Source organism: Pyxicephalus adspersus, chromosome 5, assembly GCF_032062135.1.
Source record: "Pyxicephalus adspersus chromosome 5, UCB_Pads_2.0, whole genome shotgun sequence".
NCBI lineage: Eukaryota > Metazoa > Chordata > Amphibia > Anura > Pyxicephalidae > Pyxicephalus > Pyxicephalus adspersus.
In genome coordinates, this window is record NC_092862.1 from 49,457,839 (window position 1) to 49,480,909 (window position 23,071).

At 36.9% G+C, this 23,071-nt stretch overlaps 1 protein-coding gene and 1 long non-coding RNA gene across 2 annotated transcripts; one reads left to right on the plus strand and one right to left on the minus strand.

The window, feature by feature from the left end:
• Nucleotides 1–2,845: 2,845 nt before the first annotated feature.
• LOC140330894 (uncharacterized) lies at nt 2,846–17,564 on the minus strand. Its single transcript, XR_011920816.1, has 3 exons — nt 16,982–17,564; nt 7,565–7,653; nt 2,846–3,201 (listed from the first exon to the last, which is right to left on the minus strand). It is a non-coding gene; the product is annotated as an uncharacterized lncRNA (long non-coding RNA).
• Nucleotides 8,296–20,215, plus strand: CIDEA (cell death inducing DFFA like effector a). The gene is made up of 5 exons (XM_072411461.1): nt 8,296–8,448; nt 11,620–11,767; nt 13,590–13,736; nt 14,701–14,882; nt 18,425–20,215. The coding sequence occupies exons 1-5, from the start codon at nt 8,396–8,398 to the stop codon at nt 18,549–18,551; spliced, it is 657 nt and encodes a 218-aa protein (XP_072267562.1). The 5' UTR covers nt 8,296–8,395; the 3' UTR covers nt 18,552–20,215.
• Nucleotides 20,216–23,071: the final 2,856 nt, after the last annotated feature.

Consider the following 23,071-nt stretch of genomic DNA (forward strand, 5'->3'; position numbering starts at 1 on the left):
ACTTTTGTGAGTCTATTTTCTGTATCAGGGCATGTTAAATACACAGGGCCTTAAACAAATGGTATGATCAATGTATGAAGTTGATAGGATGCTTTAAAAATATTTATTAGTGCTGTTTCCTAGCATTTACCCAGGCACTTGATATACCCATTGTGTCTAGTAGGAAATATTTTTAGCAGATGATGATACTTAATATGTTTAATATGTATTGTTTTGTTTTTAATTAGCAGCTGTGGCATGTTAATGTTGTTTAATTTGCTTTAAAATCATTGATAGGGTTATTTTAGTGCTATTTTAGAGTTAATATGCTATTCACTAAAAATATTTGGAATTAAAATGCCTTTTTGGGTAGGAGCAAATTGTAAAAACATTACCATAAATTGAATTAAAATACAGCGTGTGTTAGGACACAATTGTTTTAATTTCCAGACACCAAGAAATGTGATGATTTGTATTTTTAACCAAAGCAAACAAAACAGTCAGCAAAGTCTGACAGACAATAAGGCTCTCTAATTGATGTTCTTTGCATATAGCAGGGCACCAAGTTGCTAGAAGCCTATGGACTGCTGCACTGCTCTATACAGTGGTACATAGTGTTCTAGAATGAAAAAAAACTCCACAATCAGTCTGACACCACAAGAATAAAAAGGCTGCTTCATTATAAAACTGACCTGCATTTACCACTGTGCTGCTATGCTGCATTTCTGACTCAACCTGGGGCTCGGCTGGCCTCATTCATGACTGTCTTTGTGTGCAGGAATACATTTGTGAAACACATTTTGGATTAAATTAAGAACATCAAATATATTTAAAAGAATGTCATACACACAAACCTCTTAATTTTTTTAAATTAACTTGCAGTTATTTAAACAATATGTACTTGGAAACAACAGTAATAGTATATATAGTGTAGATAGAAAATTACCACTGCCTGGTATATGAGGGTTCCTAGCATATAATCTGACCTTGGACAAATACTATAAATTGATCTAATTCTCTACAACCCAGTCAGGACACCATAGTTTTTTGACTTTCTACCTTCCTTTAGATAAGTGTTTCTCAACCAGGGTTTGCCCAGAGGTTGCTAGTGGTTCCTTGAGCAATGAGAATTTGGGGCCTCACAGATAATTTATCACTGTTTGCCAATGATCTTTTTGCCAGTAATGTAAAGACAATCCTCCCATAGACCATGGTGCAAATGTACTACAAGCTTTGAATATTATCATTTTCAGGGGTTTCCTACAACTTGAAGTTGGAATGGTTGAAAAAAGCTGCTTTAGAATGTTGGCTTCTATAGGCAGGGTCAACATTCCAAAAGTGTCACAGTATTTCTGTATAATGCCTTACCTGTTTCTGCTACCGATATACCTCCTGAGCTGTATGACTGAAGCCTCTGTATTACCCATGTGCACCAGTTATGATATGTTTGATTTGTCTGTATCCCTACATTTAAAAGGCCACAGCATTTGCTGGCGCTATATAAATATATAGCCCCTAAGCTGCATGTGTTCTGTGTAAGACCTAGGGCACTGCAGTGTTTTGGAAATTGGAGTGATATTTGCTATGCTATGTTGATGATTCTTACTGGTGGCTATTACATGATGAAGCAAACCCTGCTTCTACTATGATGATGGCCCATACAAAGAATGCAGATCAAGGCATGGCAAGTCAGCAATTGGGAAAAAGATCAGCTCGAGGAAGACCACAGGCAAAACTTTGCCCTGTCTGCCTTTTTTGGCTTCCAGAGTTCAGTTACATTTTATTCCAAACCTATCATTAGTAAAAGTACCTATACATTTGCATGAATAGATTCCTAATACGTAAATGCGGGAAACATTTTTTTTGAAAGCAGTCTGTGAGCTCCGTGTATGTTACTCTGCATAGGCTATGTATTTTAGGGCAGATTCACTCATCAGTAATGTGTTGTGGTATTACGATACCATGAGTTGCATTATGATCATTAATCATTGATCATTATAGGTTATTGCCACCAGTATGGATCAATAAAAGCACTTGACCTTTTTTAGCAATGCAGCTGTGTTTTACTCCACTGTACAGGATGTTAGGGTGTCAACTATGGGCTTGCACCATCATGACTGTTCTTCATTACTAAGAATATACTTAACATGAAAGGGCTGAATTAGCTTTTGTAAGAAAGAAAAAAACGTTTATGCATAAGAGTTGAAACATGAGAAATATAAAATCCTGCCTGGTTCGTGTTGATTAACTACAATAATCACCTTTTCCCTGATGGTGCTGGTTGGCTCATGCTAAGCATGACTGGAAACAATTTTTTCTTATCACACATGCCAGCTGGATGCTTTGCACACGCTTGTCTTGGAAAGACTTTATAAATCCACTTGCTAAAAATAGTGTTTCAGACCTCTGCCAATAACCTTCGAATATATGTATGTATTTAAATATTATTATATGGTTAGGAGGTGATTAGTTGAGTGGGATACTGATTGTATACACTCATTTATCTTGGGTATTCAGAAGTGAGCATTTACCTGTGTCATCCACACTTGTTAGATTTGATCATCCATGTAGATGGCTATACTGTATGTGTTGTAAATCTGGTAACCTGCCATCGAGAAGTCCTGGGCACTACCCAGCCAGTGTATGTAAAACTTTACTAAAACAAACTCAAACTGTCATATCACACTAATCAAATCTAGTAATAAACATCAAATCAAATAACATAGTTACACTGTACACAAAGTTCCAGTGAAAAGTCAATATCATTTAATTTCAAGTATCAACATGGGTGTTTTGTATGTACCACTTAATCATTACAGCTGTAATATACAGACAATAAATATGTATTATGGATATAAACTGCATAACAAGTATGGATAAAAAAGAAAATAAAAGAATTTAAATGCTGAGTCTGGAAAGAACATGGAGAAATATGTTTAAATATGAATAAAATTAAATCATTTTCCAGTGAACATGTCTTTCTCAAGATTTACAACAATTAATACAATGTTTTTCTGTTTATCCTGAGAACAAGTGTTCTTGGCTTTCCTGTTAAAACCGCATGAAATATTGGATTATAAATGAATTGCAAACTTGCATAAAGGGTCTGTGACCTCTTCTTTGCTATTTTTCATTCTGATCAAGATCAAAGACTTGCACAGTTCATTCCCACTGGAACTGAAATGCCTTCTATGAACTGGGTTGTTTGTAGTCTGAGTAACCCTAATAGATGATAAAATATATATTACAGTAGACAAAACCTGCTAGGAATCACTGAAGATTAATACTATCAATACCCATGTTTGGTAAATCTAACTCTTTTATGTTGTATTGTCATTAATTATATATTTAGCATACAGACTTGGCAATAATTTTATGCGCTTCCGTTCCTCATTTTTTTTTACTATACAATTTTCCTTTCTCATGGGTTATTGAGGCTGCACAGTTCTATACACCTTAAACAATATGAAGTGTAATTTTTCCCTATATTCATTAGCAATGGGGGTCTTTTGTCACCCACACCAGCTGTGCCATAAGTGCTACTGGGAAAAACTCTGAACACATCCACTTTAGACATTGTAGAGTCTATCAAAAGTCAAAAATTATATTTTGTAGTTTACCCTTTTTTAGATGTGGTGGCTAAATAGGTTTACTTTGTTTCTCCAATGTTATTTTCACCTTTCCCCTTATGGCTACATTTATTTATTTCTTCATTCTATCTATGGAGGTAGCCGTGCCACACAGTCAGGACTTTTCAAACATTTCTAACTTAGTTTAGATTCACAGGTGTCTTCTATATTTAATTAAAGTGTTCTGTAAATAAAGCTAAAAATTTTAAACCAATGCATCCATGACATCTAAGGACTGAGAAGCTGTACTATTTAATGTACAACACTGTGTAATATGCTGCTGCTTTATGTATACAGTTTATTATAATAATAATATTACAATAATAATATATTACTTATTCCTGCTTAGAATTAATAAACATTTTAAAGCCTACCTTCAGGATTAAAGAAAATTTTTCTTGCAATGGGGCTTTCTCCACTCCTTAATGGTAGAAAAGCTAGTTAAGGTCCAGAGTAGATGTAAACCAGAATCTAATTTACCTTACGCCTTCATTCTCCCTGGCTCCTTCTCTGTGAGACTAGTGTCCTGCAGCTTCTTCTCCAGGCTGCAGCGGCTGCAGGCACTAATGTCGTCCCCAATGTAGGATCAATAGCCCTTCATTATAGGTAAATATGACAAGGGCCCACTTACAGCTGGCGGGTTGGATGCAACTGGAGTATGCGGGCCACCAGGAAAGCAAGGTATAAGGTAAGTAGATCTTTTTCTTATGTTCCCCTAGACCAGGGGTCATCAAAAGTTTTTGGCCACTAGGCCTTTTCAGGGGTGGGCAGGAGCACACTAGGCCGGACTATCTCTTGAGTCCTGCCCTAATGGCTCCACCCCCACCAGGAATGCCCCCTGAAGGGAATTCCCTCTCCTCCTATGCAATGCATACAGAGGAGAGGGAATGTTCCCTATTTACCCCAGCTGGCATTAACACTTCCACCGGCGGGGTAAATAGGGCATTGCAGAGGAGAGGGAATTCCCTTCAGGGAGCCACAGCAAGAGGAGACTCTGAAGTCACGGGTTGCCAGCCGGCATTAGGCCGGAGCGCCACTGTAAAAAGTTTTATCAAATCTCACAATTTAAAACTAATCTTTGAACCGTAGAAACCAATGACACTCTCACAGGCAGGATCATTGTAAAGTGGATAATTTCTGAGTGGGATGTTTAGCACTTCATGAACTAACCTATCCAAAAAGATAAGACTGGCTCTACAACTCAGACTCATGATACTTAACCCCCAAATTGGGTTGGGTCTACGGTCCCCACCCCTGAATTTATAATTTCATAATACAGATGGACAGAAAGGCCCACAAACAAACAGCAACTGAACGCCGCTGCAGTAATGGCCTGGCAGAACATTAAAAAGGAGGAAACCCAGCATCTGGTGATGTCCATGAGTTAAGACTTTTTATTTTGTCCAGATACTTTTGAGCCCCTGAAATGAAGTGATTGTGTAAAAAAAAAAAAAGGCTTTAGTTCCTCAAATTTTTATGCAATCTTTGTGTTCAACCCACTGAATTAAAGCTGAAAGTCTGCTGTTCAACTGCATCTGAGTTGTTTCATTTAAAGATAATTGTTGTAATGTACAGAACCAAAATTAGAAAAACGTTGTCTCTGTCCAGATATTTATGGATCTAACTGTATGTGTGTGTATATATATATCTATATATATATATATTTCCATATATGTAATTGTTGGTAACTACTTCTGTAGAAGGGTATCTCCAGGCAACAGCTGAGCTGGACTTTAACTAAACTGAGCAAAAATATTTTTTAACAAGATGGTCATAAACGTTATTTAAAACAGATTGCCTATCTTTTTCTGCTGATCTACCAAGCACATGGGCAAAACATTCATAAAAGTCTCACCAGTGGTTGAAATTATAACACTTCTATTCAATAAGTTGCTTGCAACATTTAGTTCAAATATTATTATGCAGAAGAGCTTACATCTAAGAGGTAGGAAGCAGCACACAATATATATATTTACAATAATAATAAGTCTAAACATATTAATCATTATCAATCATTAATCATCAATATTAAACAATTTATTGTATAGAAAAGCTAAAACAACAACATGAAACATTTTTGATAACTCACATGTTAATTAAATAAATCTGTAAAACACCTCAAACATAAATTACTTAAAATAATTGGAACACTACACAACCCATACAATGATTGTTCATTAAGGTTCTCCATCTCCACCTGCTGGTAAAAGACAATAGTGCAAGTTTTGCTTTTCAGGCCTAATTCAGTGATGGGGTGTAATGGCATTGTTGTAAGGATATTTACCACGATCAGATCATACCTAGCACTTTTCTGACAATAAACTGGTGAAATCTGAGTTATTTTTTTTTGTGGGTTATAGGAATTCATTATTTTTGTGTAGTATAAGGTCACTAGAAATACAGTGGCGATCCAACATAGAAGGAACTGTGTCAGATGCTTATGATTTATCTGGTTTTGCCTCACAAGAGTGATTATCTGAGATATAAGTCTGCAGGAACGGTGAATAATATTGACAGTGTTGCCCAACACAGTCCCAGGTATTTTGTCCCATGCCTTCAGTTCCAGGCAAAGTACTGGTGTAAAGGTCATTGCACATGTTTGTGCAGCTCGTTCTGACCGGCTGTAATGCATATGCAACTTACTAAAGCACAAAGGATTACACATGTGCATCAGAGCTGCATTGCCTTGGTGCACCAACATATGCGAATACACTTGGCCTTTGTTACCATGTGTTGTGGTATCATGTGTACCACTACAACACAACACAAATGTGTTTTTTGGAATTATAACCTCTGTTTGTCCTTAGTGTTCCTATCTCAATTTTGGGAAAAACCCTCATTTTCAACCTAAGTGATATGTGACACAGTGATAGGAACTTAGCACGAGTTTTACCTCTTCCCCACTCTTCCACAATCTCATTGTTTTAGCTGGTAATGGGCTCTATTTATAAACACATAAGTTCACATAGGTGTTTGTCAATTTTGTTGCCACGCACTCATTTTTTTAAAATTTCAAATTCAATTTTTTTTTTTCTTTATACCAAGGACTAATTTGTACAAGCTCCGTGAAACCAGTGTACTTAAGCCTCTTCTTAGGGTGGCTATGGTCACAGGCACTAACCCCATCCCCACACTACAAGACCATTAGTCTGCATTGTTAAGGGGGGAAGACAAGTGCCATCCCACAGTCTGTAGTGGTTGCATTGCAGAGAAATGTGGCTGCTGGAGTTCAGCTTTAAAAGAAACCCTTTGGGTGACATTGTGGCTCAAGTGGCTAGTGATTTTTCCTTGCAGCACTGGGGTCCCATGTTCAATTCTCAGTCAGGACACAGGATCTGCAATGGGTTCGCAGGTAAGTGTTGGTTTCCCCTGGGCACTCTGATTTCTCCCACACTGCCAAAATAACATGTGTTAAGGTATTTGACTCAAGAAATTGGTAAAACACCTAAACAGGAACACAGATATGAGTATAGCCTGAGACGTTAAAGTTTATTTCTGGCCAAACTTCAAGCTTATATGCCATTTCCTCTATCTCTTTGCTGGCATAAATATTAAAAAAAACTAAAACCTATCTTTACCAATCTAAAGCAATGATTCCGCAGTGCCAGAGCCACTGCTTGCTTGACATGGACATTTCCTTTTGGCTGTCAAGTTGCAAAGAACCTTTCAGCATCCACAATTCTGCACAAGCATCCATCAGTCCAGCAAGGGAACTGTCAGGAATCAGCGGCATTGGATCAGCAGTCTCTCATACCTGTAAATTGCACTGACAAGTGACCTATATGGCACATTGCTTCCTTCAAAATGTAAAACACAAACTTTACAGCATGAGTTACAGGAGGATGGGAGGGAGAAGTGATAGCTTTAAATTGATTTAAATCCTGCCACCGGCACCCAGGGTTTTGCCATAATGTGTAAATTTACTCAGCATAATAATCAAATGAGGGCAGACTTACCTGGCAGGTACTACCTCCTTTCTTGCAACTGCTACAATATCTCTTATCCCATTACTGCTACTGTAATCTTTTTCCAAAGTCACAGATCACTGTTAAAATAAAACAATAGTTCAAATCATACACACCATATACAATTATTGTAAAGTACATGTCACGTAGAACAGGATTCTCTCCTCCTCTTGGTATTATTAATAATATTATTATTAATAATAAACAGGATTTTTAAAGCACCAACATATTATGCAGCACTGTACATTAAATAGGGGTTGCAAATGACAGACAGATACATACAGTTATACAGGAGGAGGAGAGGACCTGCCCCGAGGAGCTTACAATCTAAGAGGTGGGGGAAGTATCACACACTGTGTCTTTGTTTGTACTTGTCTATATGCCCTCTATTTAATGTACTGAATAATGTGTTGGCACTATATAATACTGTTTATTATTATTATTATTATTAATAATAATAATAAAAATAATAATAATAATATTGCAGGTTTGTCATATGCAGTAGTGTTATATGTTGGTGCTTTAAAAATAAAGATTTATAATAATAATAATGTTGATATTCTTTTATTATTTCATTTCTTTTTAAATCACCCAACAACACCAGCTGACAGCAGAAGTGCAGAATTCCTGCCTGTTGTGAATGGCAATGATTAGGTAATAGAAGCAGAGAGTGAATCATCTGCACAGGAGGAGCCCAGGGTGTGCTTGTGTGAATGTGATGGGGTAAGGGGAGGAGAAAAGCTTTCAGCAGTGGAAGTAGGGGAAAGGTTACCTCCCTCCTCTCTCATTTTGGATGAATAAGCAAGCTGTACACACAGAAGGATGCAGAGTGCACTGGAGTATGCCATTGCCTTATCACCCAAGGCTTTATTAAGGTGAGATAACCATGTTCTTCCCAATATCATAACACTTCCTATATTGCATCAATATTTAATTGGGGATAAATGTTATAATCCTGATGAGCTTTATCATCCATTGAATCTTGCTGGTTGCTTGTGATTAACACAGTCCAGTGCTGACATAAGATAATTACAATTTTTTTCCAACTTGTTTTTTATTTTTATATTTTGATTTATTTTTTTAGCTGTCAAGACCTATCAGAATTACAGTGTAAGATTTTTTTTTCCTATTTGCTATAACATCTAGGCTGTGGTCTGCGTTCATCCTAAAACAAATACTGTTTGGGTTCCTAATTATGTCATTAAATTTAGGTGGGTATTTGAAATAGGTTTGGCTTTATTATCAATTGCTAAGTAAAGAAATTACCTTACGCTAAGGCTTCGTGCAATATTTGTCCCTGGAAACAAACGATTAATGACTGATCATCCGATGAGGAATGCCGCTGGAAATGAACGAATGTCCTGGCAGATTTGATTGGGTGACGATCATTTGCTATCTATTGTGTGTATGGTTGTTCAGTGATCGTGGATTGTTCTGTAATACACCTTGTCCTGTACATGTCACTTCCTGCATCGTTCAAATGATCGTATCTAGCGTGTGTACATTATTGGTGGATTATATTTGAACGATCGTATCATTACAGCATGTGCAGAATTGTGCACTGTACGAGCGTTCAAAATAATTGTGAATATTCATTGAACGGTCGTTAATCGTTCGCTTTCTAGTGACAATTATTGCACGTGTGTATGTAGTCTTAGTCGGACAGAATAAAAAAAAAAGTTTATAACTGATTTAGGAAAAGCTAGTTGCAACCAATGTATTCTACAATCAAGGGTCCCAACCTTGGGAACTTAACAAAGCTAAAACCTAATGGGCAGTAAAAGGTTAAAGCCCATGGTATGGTATGAATTGCATATATATCTCATATATCATTTACGATGAATGGTATTGATTACAATTGTGTTGAGTTATGCTAAGTCCATCATGGGTTTCTTCAGGTTGATAATAAGAAACCCCTTTTACTGAAGCTGGAAGGGATGATAAAGGAATAGGATCAAAGTGGGAAGGAACCATAAATTTCAATATATAGTATTGTAATGTCAAGTCTATGTTAAGCACCTGACATAGTTCCTTGTGTGAGTAAATAGCATACAGGGAAATGTTATAGGTTTAGTTTGATGAAAAATGATTACCGTTGAATGCTGAGCCATCAGGTTACCAGTGTCTATAATAATCTATTCATGTTGTTTTGTTGTGTATTATACCCACTAAACCTGCAAAATAAGGCTACCCATAGACTAACTTGGGCATCTATTGACTCTCTGGCTATAGGAAAAGACAACAAGTGCATGCAGAGCATTCCTATGTGTAAAATAGATGGGTAAGGTGATCGCATACGGTAGAGGGGGTTCAGGTGGTTTATTACCTGTCCCATTCATGTTCTGCACAACAAAGTCACTATGTATTCACACGCCAATCCTTTCAGGAATACTTCTGATCTGGGCATACTCAGGGGCATTTGGTGGTTCCCTTGGGTGGGTATAGATCATTCCATGGACAGTGAATGTCGCCTTTTTACATAAAGAAGGGTGTAAGAATGTAATTGTGTCTAATGCTACCTCCTATCAGATAAGTTGGAGAGGGGAGGATGTCTCTAAGCCCTGCTATTCTCAAAGAGACATCTGCCTGGCTAGGACCAACCTATTACACAGGCTGTTGTTCGCATCAAAACTTTCAAATCCAACACTGAATGTGCCTACAAAGCATGTAACTAGGCACGTACAGCCTGATCATTATCCCATCTGATGGCCCCTACATCATTTTGGGACAGACAAGTAACCATTGATGCTGATTATCTTTAGTTGTAGGTAGGCATTCTTCTACTGGCTTCCATGTTAATTAGCCATTCTTCCCACTGAATATCAATGTAACAGAGCACCTTACCCACTGACTATAGAAGTGGATAGCTTATGTACTGAACTAAGGGACCCTTTTCAACTCAAGGAAGCATTTGCTGCTAATAACCAATCTAAAGGGAAGGGGCCCGACACCATTGGCCACCAGTGAGGGAGGGCACTGAATTAAGTGTCTAACATCTCATGCCTATGGCTATCCATAAAATACATATTATTTGTTGCCTATTGCTAAGGTTCCTTTCCTTTCTTCTTTATAAAAATCACTACCACCTAATGTTATGTTTGCTCCCTAAATATGTGATATTGTGTAGCCTAATGTGATTAATATTCCTGTACAGTTATAGTAGCACATCTCGCTTTCCTAAATTTGTGAAATGCATACAGTGCATCCCAATAGTATTAACATGCTGGTAAAAACAGACAGATGGTAATTTTGAAGATTTTATTAGGAGGGATAGTTAAGAAGATTATACTTTTCTCATCTGGAATATTGACCTTAGGTTGCTGAATAATGCCTCAATATTGAGTGGTATAAGTAATGACCGCATTGACCCTTTGGTAGAATAATAGCTTGGAGCTTCATTACCACAACACCTGCTACATAGATAAAGGCACATTTAGGTGCACATCATTCTTGTTATAGGGACACTTTCATATCTTGAAAATAAAATTTGTGTACCCAATTCTAGTAAATGAGAAGTGGAAAAAAAAAGTCAGGTAAAGTGATCCTAGCGCTCCACATTGCCTGATTTTGGGAAGTAAGTATGCCAAGAACATTTCAGCATCCAACAGGTACCAGAAAAATAAAAATTCTTCAGTAACTTTTAATAAAAAAATCTCCAGAATATTTGTGGAATACCAAACATTTTCTGTATACATTTTGCTTACAGTCTCCAGCATGAAACAAGGCTTTTCTTCCTTTCTCCAATCACTTAATTAGTTTGTGTCCATTAAAGTGATTATGGGATTAAAATTAAACCTGGAATGAGATGTAGCATGGATTATCTAACTTTACTGCAATTGCATTAAAAAGCTACTCTGTGTTATTTTCTGAAGGAAAACAATAAGATTAGTTATAATCTCTTCTTAGCAATGTAAGCAAAATGTAGTGTTTTACATTTATTTTTAGCACTTAAATAGCACTGCAGTTCTATGAAGATGTTAAATATATAGCATTGTAATGTTAGATATCTTGTATGATTTGTTTATTATGATTTTTTTTAATTGTAGATCAGTTACTACTGCAAGTGCTTCATTGACTCGAAAAGTCCTGTTCCCACCTCTTCCTGCTCCACAACGACCTTTTCGAGTGGCTAACCGTGACAGGAGCCAACGGAAGGGTGTAGTAGCTAGTACTTTAAAGGAACTCATTGAAAAGGTATGTGGGAAATGTGCATCTCCAAAGATTTTATTTTAGCATTACAGATTAAAGTTAAAATGTACTCATAGCTGTGACCATATAATCAGAATATGTTTAAATCTAAAGGCTGAATTTGTCAGAACTTCCTGCCCGTATTCCATGAATCCCCTCTAACCATGATATTAGGTTCTGCAATCCCTGCATCAGCTGCTTATTAAAAAGTGACACACAATAATTTGTGTAAATCTTGGCTAATTTATTTTACACACAGATTTGTGGCTAATAAGATCTGTGACTAAGTGAACTAATATATCTCGTCTCATTGTCCTTCCATATTTCTTGGTGGAAGCTGGCAGTACATTTGCTCAGGCCTTCTATCTCCGAGGCACGACACAAGATTTCCAAACTTGGTTCACAAGCTAACTTAAACCACAGACCATGTACTAATAGCTCCAAAAATAGTTGTTCCAACTGCTGTTATGAAGTTTGCATCTTCTCGTAACCTACCCTCCCCTTCATAGACCCATACTGATTGAGATCCAATAGTCCGCATTTCCCCTATTTACTTTTCAGCACTGCAGTAAACTCCACTGTGCACTGTGTGGCAGGATGGATCCATGCTTTCATTTTGTTGACACCAAATTCTGATTCTAACATCTGAATGTCACTACAGAAACCAAGATACGCCTTCTACCAGGAAATGTTTTTCCAATCTTTTTCTTTTTTTTTGTCCCAATTTGGTGAGCTGGTGCAGTAAAAAGCAGCAATGTACATTATACACATTGGTATGCTGCGTTATAGTGTATGGCTTTGCTAAAAATGGAGTGTGTGTTCCTGCTGCATAAGGCAGCTAAATCATTTTAATTTACACACAACATTACACCAAGAGCTGGCTGTTTATATCCACAGTGAGTGGAGTCCAAGTCAAAACATCCTTTTTTTTCCCTCTATAAGAAGTGATTTGCTTCCACAAGATACAATATTGATTTAGGCCTATAAGCTTACAATTTATTTCCATCCTCAATGCATTCAAGGCTACACTTAGAGAAATGCAAAAGCTTGTCATAATAATCCACTGTCCTTAGTGTTGTCCAAACCACTAGGGATACCAATCAGAAGTTCTAATATTCTATATCTAAAAGTACTTTCCAAGTCATTGATCTACAGCAATGAAGAGAAATAGACACACAAACTAACATTTTCAGAAAGGGTTTATCAGTTCCAGTCTCTGCATGTCCATCATTACACATTTTCTTTAACTTTCCTTTGTGGGATTGGTGGTTGGTTATGGTGATCAGATATTAGCCACCTTACACGGATCAATAGACAGCAGCAGTTATTGTTTGTGTTTTATGATGAAGATTTATTGTAGACCAAACCATAAACCATCACATGGCTCTTGAGCTTCCTGGCATAGATGGCAAGCAGGAAAATTTTCATGGCTTCAAGCCAACTCTTGAACTTTTTAGACAAATGTTGTAAAGATACTTGTGAGCTTGTTAAAACAGCATTTGTTATAGTCCATGGCCAATGATGAATCTCACCCATTGTACTACTTTTATTGCTATATACATACAAGTACATAGGTTTTTTGTTCCAGGTATTAAACACTGCAAGTCTTTCCTTTTTTTAATGAGCCTGATATTGGAGATGTTGCATTACTACTATGTTGCACCCATATCATGTTTATTTCGACTGTAAAGTGTATTAACAGAACAGTTTTATTATACTGATTCTTTGTAGTATTTAGCTATTTTCACTTGAAAAATTAGATTTTTTTAAAGAATGATTTGTTGTATATTGGTTATCCTACAATTGGCATGTCCTCTCCTTGTTACAGGCCATTGATACATTGCTTATAACTGCTAGTGTGGTGACACTTGTGCTAGAAGAAGATGGCACTGTCGTTGACACGGAGGAGTTCTTCCAGTCTCTGGAGGATAATACAAATTTTCTACTCCTCGAAGGAGGTCAGAAATGGACACGGGTATGTTTTCTGCCTCTAGGAATTACATATAAAGCTGTGTTCTGTCTGATCGCAACTAAACAGAAGATGAACCCATAACATAATATTTTCTGCTGTAAGGATTGTTGTTTCTGGCATGTGATCACTTTTCTGCTTTTATTGGCTCTGCTTGCTAAAAATGATGATCATGGGGCAAAAAAGTCTATGATCTCACAGTATACTTAATATTACTACATTTTCCTTTTCATTAAATTACAAACTACAAGGTTTCAATCTCTCCACCATACTTATTGCCCTATGTGAATCATGGCCTGTTACTATGCCTAATGGAATAATCCTCCTTGGTTTTTTAGGGTTTAGATAAAAATATATTGTTACTTTGCCATCTTGTTGCTTACCATGCTTCTACAGGTCATTGCTCCTTTTCCTGCCCCTTCCTCGCCTTCAGCCTGGACTTCAAATGTGTCAGCCTTTGTTCACCTCCATCACAATATGGAGTGATGGGAGTAGTAGTTTACACAATAAAGAATAGATTATTTATGGTTTATTTTCAGTTTAAAATAATTGACCAGCACATTGCAGTTCTGGCAAGATGGCAACTGTACTTTTCTGTATTTGGTGAAAATGTTTGGTGAAAATGTGTAAATAATTGCATTCATACATCTAAGGACTAAGGAGAAATATTAGATTTTTGTTTTTGGGTTTAGATGCACAATAAAATGTTGGGATTTTTTTCAAACCAAATGTTGCCACAAGGTGGCAGATGAAGACTTCCTAAATCTGCAGACCGTTGCATGCTTGTACATTCATAATGTAGAGTGGACCATTAAGAATATAAAACTTTCATTTAAATACATTTGCTTTTATAACCTTTAATGAAATGCATTTAAGAGAGGAGTACAAGCAAACCATAAATTTCATTATCATGGTATTTATTATTAGGTAATGTTAAGTGATCTTTAATTAATGCTGTTTAAATCCACAGGAAAGAAAAGTTACACATACAGTTCAACAAACAAAGAAAAAAGGAATTGCAAACATCACACTAGATTTATACAAGATCCATCCTAGAGATTTTATAGGCTGCCTGAATATAAAGGCAACATTTTATGAAATGTACACGGTGTCCTGTGACATCCAATGCTTGGGAGCAAAGAAAGTTCTACGGTGAGTAGATACATAATGTTTATAGCAGTAATACAGTAGAGATGTACATAGGCTTTTTAATTATTTTTTTTCTGATTTCAGCACAGATCAGATAATTAGTTTAAGGGCCACAGTGTTCTTCCCAAGCCCCCTTTAGCCAGACGCACTACCCAGCACTTTTCAGTGACCACCTGGCTGTTTTTGGGTGGTTACTAAAGAGTTGGGTCACACGGCCATAATTCCTTGTTAAACAGGGCACTGGAAACATTTTTTAGGGAATTGGGGCTATATTTACATGGTGGTATCACACAGTTGCTGCAGATTTGTCCATGATATGATTGCCCCATTCCACCATACCTAAAAAGTTCTCTATTGGAATAAAACCTGATGACTGTGGAAGTCATTTGAGCACAGTGAACTTATTGTCATGTTCGAGAAACCTTTCCGAGATAATTTGAGCATAGTCATATAGCACGTTATCCTGCAGAAACATGGGTACACTGTGGTAATAATAAAGGGGTGGACATGGTCAGCAACAATACCATGGTAAGCCAAGAAAGTATCTTCCACACCATTTCAACACTACTCCCAGCCTGAACCATTGGTACAAAGCAGAATCAGTCCACACTTTGTTGTTGATTCCAAATTGTCACCCTACCATTTGAATGTAGAAGCAGAAATTTAGGCTCATCAGACCAGGCTACATTTTTCTAATCATTTCTTGTCCAGTTTTGGTGAGTGAGTGTGAATTGTAGCCTGAAGTGCCTGTTCTTAGCTGACAAGAGGGCACCAAGTGTTGTCTCCTGCTGCTGTAGCTTATCTGCTTCATGGTTCAACATGGTATGTATTCAGAGACGTTCTTCTGCAAACCTTGGGTGTAACAAGTAATTATTTGAGCTAATTTTGCCTTTCTATCAGCTTAAACTGTCAGTCTGGCCATTCTTCTCCGACCTCAAAAAATAACAAGGTATTTTCAACCAAGATTCTCACTGGATTCTTTTCCCCATTTTTCTGGTCATTTCCTATAAAATGAATGCAGGGATTGAAATGTTGAAACCAAGCTAAATTGTATGTTTAGTGATTTGTTGAGAGTCTCAGAGGCCTGTGACAGCCAGATAACTGTAGTTTTTAGAATAATGTCATGAATGGCAGCTTCTTATATTTGGTATACATTTCCATGAACTGTCTATTTGCTTCTGGACAAAGACATAATTCTCAAAAGTTACCCTTAGTAAGGCTTCAATGGTACTATGATTATTTTTTGAATTAGTTTGCTGTCACAAAGCTTATCTTAAACTAGTTTCTTAAACTTGACATCAAGTTCACAGTACTCAAATGGCCTCCACTGATCTCCATCCAAAGGAGCATGTTTGAGATGTGTTGTAATAGATTTGCATGAATGGGCAGCCAAGAAATCTCTGGCAACTGTGTGATTCTATCATAATTATATGAACCCAAATCCCTTAGGAATATTTCCAGCACTTTGTTGAATCTATGTCACAAAGATATACAGCAGCAATAAAGGCAAAAACGAGCCCAAAATGATACTAGCAAGGTGTACCAATAAAGTGGCCAGTGAACGTATATGCATGTATATCAAGACCAAATAACTTGCGTACAGCAAAAAGTCAATGTGTAACTTTTAACAAATTCCGGTAAATGTTTCATGCCACATTCCCAATATTTTTAATGTACCGAAGTCTGAACTTCAAGCAATTGAAACAAAACTAGGGCTGAACCCAACCACCTGGTCTTCAAACAATGTATTTTTAGCTCACATTTGCAGCCCCATATTACATAGCACACTCCATACATTACAAATAAATCAGCTGTGGGGGTGGGAAGGAATGGCAATGACACCACAATGTATTACAGATCCCAGTATCTACAACAGCATTGTGCCCTTGTAGTAAGGACCGAGTGTGCTATGTCATGTCTGCTCCCTCACTTCTAGACATCCATTGATGCAGTACAAGTAAACCGCTCCTAAAGTTCCATTTTTCTTAATCACTACTGTTAAATGTCATTTGTTGGCCCATCCTTCACACATGGCTGTGTGTTCATAGAACCCCCTCTGGGTTAAGTAAGATCATCCCTAACAAATACAAGTCTTGACTTACATTAAGGAGCAGCTGTTGTTCCAAACGCAGCTGTTGTGTGTCCAGTTGTGTCCAAGAAGAGAAGGGCCACACCTGCTAGCATATCTTGCCTTTAGCCCCATTGTCTGCCGACCTCTTATAACTCAACTGAGAGTTGAAGCAGAACACAAACACGCACAAGTTCCTCTAACTAGCCAAGTACAATTGTGTGTGTCAGCATGCTGTTCATTACTGATTTAGCAGTGCAGCCCAAAAATCTTTTTTGTAACTGTTCTAGTGTTTGTTTATATCAATGGTCTCAAAATTTTAAGTCCTTGTATACTACTGAAAGTTTTATAACTGTTTCTCCGGTTTTTGCTGAAGCAATTAATGATCCATGAACTTTTGAAGTGTTACAAAGGTAAAATGAGGTAGTTTAGAAGAAATAATGTAAAACTTTCAAGTCTTACCTTTTTTAGAGCATTTTCAAAAAGAAAAAGCCAAGGTAAACTTCCTACGCCACTAAAAGGTATTTTTTGTAAACTTTAGTAAAACATCATACCTTGACCAATGTACTACCCAGGAGTTAAATCCGTCTCTAAAATAAGAATGGTTGTAAAGTCAGTACTAGGAAATAAATAAATATAAAATCAATGGGGGGACTGCTTTTTTAGGCTGTGTGCAAATGCCTAGCAGTGACAGCCTGTTGCTTCTCCCAGGCGCTTTGTGTTTGTTGTCCAAGGGTGGGAAATGCCACAGTAAATACTGCAAGTCTGAACCCAGACTAAGCATTTTGGCTTTGCTGCACTAAAAGCCTAAAACAGAAATGTAGTATATTGAAGTCCATTTACTTTTTCACCATACACTGGTCAATGGGGGCATGACCAGGTTAACAACTATCGCCCTGATAATAATCTTTTATTTAAATTACAATGTGCATCAATCTATCAAAACATGGTCTGTTATAATTCAACTGGGAGAGCTCCCTATCAAGCACAAGCCGATGCCAGAGCCATTTTGTTATAGTAAATCACAGAGAGCCCTACTATTGGCTGGTGGTAGTTGGGTAGTGCTCCCGGGTAAAGTAATACAGAATTGAATGGGAGGTGGAAGTGAATGATAAATTAACAACAGGTGCTAATGACCAAAAACAAAGAAGTTACCTTGATTTACTCCATGCAAAGGGGCCATACATTACTTAAACCTGTAGCAGGGGAGACTAAAGCTATGTACACATGCTTGATTATTGGTGCCCTATAGGAAAACTGTGATAGTCTGCTGATGTCGTTCATCAATTTATCCTAGTAGATCAATGAATGATTAAGCGGGGATGATCACAAAAGATCATTTCTGTGCAATAGAAATCTAACATTTGCAGAGAACAGAGTAAAATTGGATGAATGATCTGGATGAATGTACAAGAGTTATTGCTTTTCTTTTTCTTTTTTTTTTATGCCCAATTTTTTTTTTTCTCCTAAATTGTAGGAGTTTGTTGCGCCTCCTTTCACATCTGGCACAGGTAGCCGGACATTTACTGTTGTACAGTGGATCATTTATGATGCAGTGGACAGAGGACTCTGAAGAAATTACAAATAGAAGGACACGGAGCTAACTTTAGCATTTGTCTCTTCACTTACATTGGAAAACACTGCCATGAGCCGGAACCCAACGACAATGATTTGTTTTGTAGCTATGAATTTTTTGGCTTATTTAATAGCTGTAATTTGCTTTCATGCATTGATGGCCACAATTCTTCCACCATATATTAATTTCTCCAAGTAACAGACAAACAAGTGAAAGGTTCTTTTTACTAAGCAAAAACAAACACTCCAAAGTCCTGGCCCAGAGGAACCTTCCAAACATTTGGAGTTCAGCAGCCCCAACAAAAATCAGGGCTATGTGGCAATTTAAAACACCCAGTCAGCAATTAACAAGCAATTCTATCAGATTTTTAGAGTGACCTTGGAATATTGTATACCATTGTTATTTGCTTTAAATTATTAAATAAACCCATTTCATGAGCAGAACCAAATCAAAGACCATTCATGTTATTAAAATTGTTTACATTTAAGTGATATGTATGAGTAAATAATAGAGCATCTCTTTAGGTTTTTTTTTTGTTCTGATTAGTCCAATAATATACTAGATGCACTGTTATTCAATGACTCTTTATATATAATTCTGTTTTTCACTAGAAATGTATTGTCCTTTTTATATCTTGTTTTAGATATTTAAGTGCTGTTTGCAGATTTCTAAAACTTGCAGCATAGTGTTACGATAGTTCAAAAAGTTGTATACTTGTGTTACAAGGTTATTTATTGATATAGGTTTTATTAAATTTACGTTTCTTATCAAATTGGTGCTGCTGTAGTATGATGTGTGAAATTCTGACCTTTAAAAAGTGAAAAACAATATGCATTGCTGTAACCCATACCAAGCAATTGAAATCATTTATTGGTTTAACGCTATTAAATTACTAAAGTTTTGATGCTATGCACAATATTGCTTTTAGATTATAAATGCTTTGGTATAGAATGCTGGCATTCAAGAAGTGACTGATTTCATATTAAAATATAGAACATTTTTATTAACCATGGCCTGTATAAAAAAAAAAAAAATCCTGTATCCCTGAGCAGTAATACATAACTGACATAATTTTTACTACATTAAGGTGTTTTGGACCATTATTTTTAGAATTCCTGTATACAATTGGTTACATAATATTTACAATAAATGCTTAACAATTTTTTTTGGACAATAATGGCTGACCCTGGTTATAGGATATTTTAAGTTCCTATGTCTTTTTCTTTTTTTTTCCTCACCTGCCCAGTGTTTTCCCATGCAGCCTAATTATTGTTTTATTCAGAATAAATTCTGGGGCGTCTCGTTTTAAATCTCCTATCCCTGTGCTGAACAAGGATTGGGGTCAGAGTGCTTGGTATGGGACCTACGCCTTGAATCTGGAACCTACAAACTTTTGGGGGTTTATTTATAAATAATGATCAGTTGCATCTTTCTCTCAGGTGTCTAAGCAGAAATAGTAGTTACACATGAATAAAATCATTTCACCGCCAGAAAGCTGCCTAATGATGTTTGCTGAATTTTTTTTACAGATGTCACCCATATCTTACTGTACTGTAGTACCTCATAATAAAATGTATGAATTTTACCTGTTTGTAAAATAAAATTTGTTAATTGGTTAACAGCTTATTTAAGAATGGAAAATGGACCGTAGAAGTTATAAAAATGTGGAAATAAAAAAGGCTTTGAATCTTCTGTGTGTTCGGATTTTGGCTTTGTGTATCATACTCTTTGCATTTTCAGTAATCCTGACTATAAACAAAACAGGTAATCAATGATATTTAGGTTGGGTATCTAGTTCCTTCTTTTCTAAAAGATTTATGAAAAAAATTGCAATGAGTAGTTCACCTCATTATATTCGAGATATGAACATCAGACATGATATATCAGGCTGAACCAAAATCTGATGACCGTATGCTAGATCTGTAAACTGGCTACAAACATTTTTTTAAATATATATTTTGAGGATAGGAAAATATAACAAAGACAGTGAAAAAAACATTCTGGTAACAAGAAACGGGGTAGCTACAACAAATAACAAAAAAAAACAGAAACAATATTGACCACAATGACCACATTTGAAAACATGGGTATGAGGATTTTGGAGTTCAGGAAAGTTGAAAATTTACTTCAGGCTCAATGTCTACTGGGGGATTATTAGGAAGTCTGCAAGTTTATCAGGAGGTTAACCAAAAAGACTGGATCATTTTCTGTTAAAGTGGGAAGAGTATTAATGAGGGACTCCTATGCTTCAGGAAGATTTCATCTCTAGCTTCCTTATCTATGGAAACCTCCACCTAATAATCCATTTGAAACACATCAATTTCTCAAGTAATACAGAGGGAGGCTCTGGGTGGTTCGACTTACATAGGATGAATTTCTTTGCAACAAAAGAGACATTATTTAAAAAGATTTTTTTTTGTGGTAATTTTTATATCAATTCCACCTTACTCTCCAGTACCATGTAACCCAGGGGTCCTCAAACTTTTTAAACAGGGGGCCGGTTCACGGTCCCTCAGACTGTCGGGGGGCCGTATTATAGTTTGAAAAAAAACAGGAGAAGATTCTTATGCACAATGCACAAAACGTATTTATTGTATAAAAAACATGAAAGAACAATACTATATGCACAGCACACTTGCCGATCATTAAAAAAAAAGTGGCGTTTACTTTGCCTTTAAAATTGCTTGAGATTATTCCTCAATTCCTATGTGCATTGGAAAATGCACAGATAAATTTGAATTTTCACTGTGTGTATTGAAAATGCAAATTTATCTTGCATTTTCCATGCAAATGAATAATCTCAAGCAATTCATTAATTTGCTTCTTTTTATACACCCTACCCTACACCCAACACTACCCCACACTTTTTATTAATTAAAAAAGGGCTGCTAAAAAAACTTTGTCAGTATCTGCTACCTGTCACTCACTGCTGCCTTACGTCGGCTGGATCACACTGCAGCACATGTGTACATGATCAATGTGCATAGTATGTTTATACTATTTACAAATGTACATTGATCATGTACATTTGTGCAGCAGTGAGCAGGGAATGAAGGCAGCAGTGAGTCCCTGCTCATACCTTCTCTGCCTGATGGCTTCAGCCCGACAGCTCCAGCGTTACCCCGGCAACAGTGGTGTCACGTGACCGGGTTCCCTGGAGTGCAGATGGCAGGCAGCCAGAACTCAGGCAGGAGAAGCAGCCTCAGCAGCCGGCGGGCCGGATGGACAACTTCAGGGGGGCGTATTCGTCCCGCGGGCCGTAGTTTGAGGACCCCTGATGTAACCAATGAGAAATTCTCCCACAACAATACACAGCTCACTTCCCGGAATTCATTACTTAAATTGGACCTATCAACAAACTTTTTATTTTACATAAAAGGGTGGAAATCCCTTTATGAAAAATACATTTTTTTTCTTTTTGTAACCTCCCCTTTTTTTCAAGACTGTATGGGAGCATGGAGTTTCCTGGGATATCTACGTCATGCATCCCAGGAGGCTCCTTGCTGCTCCTGCGCATGCACGAGATCAGCCATGTGCATAAGAGGCATTTTCCGATCGACAGTTTTTTTCCCCCTTACAGCAGGCTACATACGTAGCCAGGACAAGGAAGAAGAAGGATCAAGTTGGCGGCAAGGAGGATTCCAGGACAGCGTGGGACCCAGTCGAAGACTTCTCCAACCAGGTCAATGATTTCATATTTTTATTTTTAGTTTAGTACCACTTTACCACTAGATGAAAATTAACCACTGTGTGCTGCCTTCTAATAGTGGGTGAGTCGGATTTTTAAGAAAAAGAAGGAAAAACAAGGTATGAAGCTTTACAAAGTGGCAAAAAATACCAGACAATGGAAAGGGGTTCACCTAATGCCCCCCTTTCTATCATTCAAAAGACTACTATGTGTCGCCTTTTTAAAAAAATTGTGCATCCAGACACTGCTCTTAGAGGCAAGTGTTTGTATAGGAACCTCTTGTCATAAAATACACATAATTTAGACCTAGTTATTTTTAGATGGAGTAAGAATAAGAAACCCTGTAACATTTTCATTGACCTCTGTGACCCCATTTGCTAGAATAACCATCTTGTCATTGACCTGGTGACCACTGTCAGACAGAAATTTATTTGGTGACCAAAATGTTAATTATCACCAGAATTCATGTTAGGTGTAAATCTCCCAATACAAGCACCTGTCCTTCTGACAACTGTCCATTGGGATTTTCTTACTTTGTAAAGATTTGGCTGTACCCCAAAAAAAGTTTTCCATCTGCAGGCAGTTTTTAAAAGCGTGGACAATTTTGATTTCTAAACATAAAAATAACTCCTCTAAAGAACTTTTATAGAAAGCTGTACATTGAACAAAATGCACTAATCACACAGCCAAAAATCCTTTTTAATTATTCTTCCCATTCCTATGTATGCTTTTTCTGCTTATTGTTACTCTTTGTGAGTTTTTTTTTTGTAATGAGCCCCTTTTCACGTTCCATGTTTTAATACACTTGCAGTTAGCATTTCATGAGTCCACATAAACAAATTTAAAACCTCAAGAGTGGC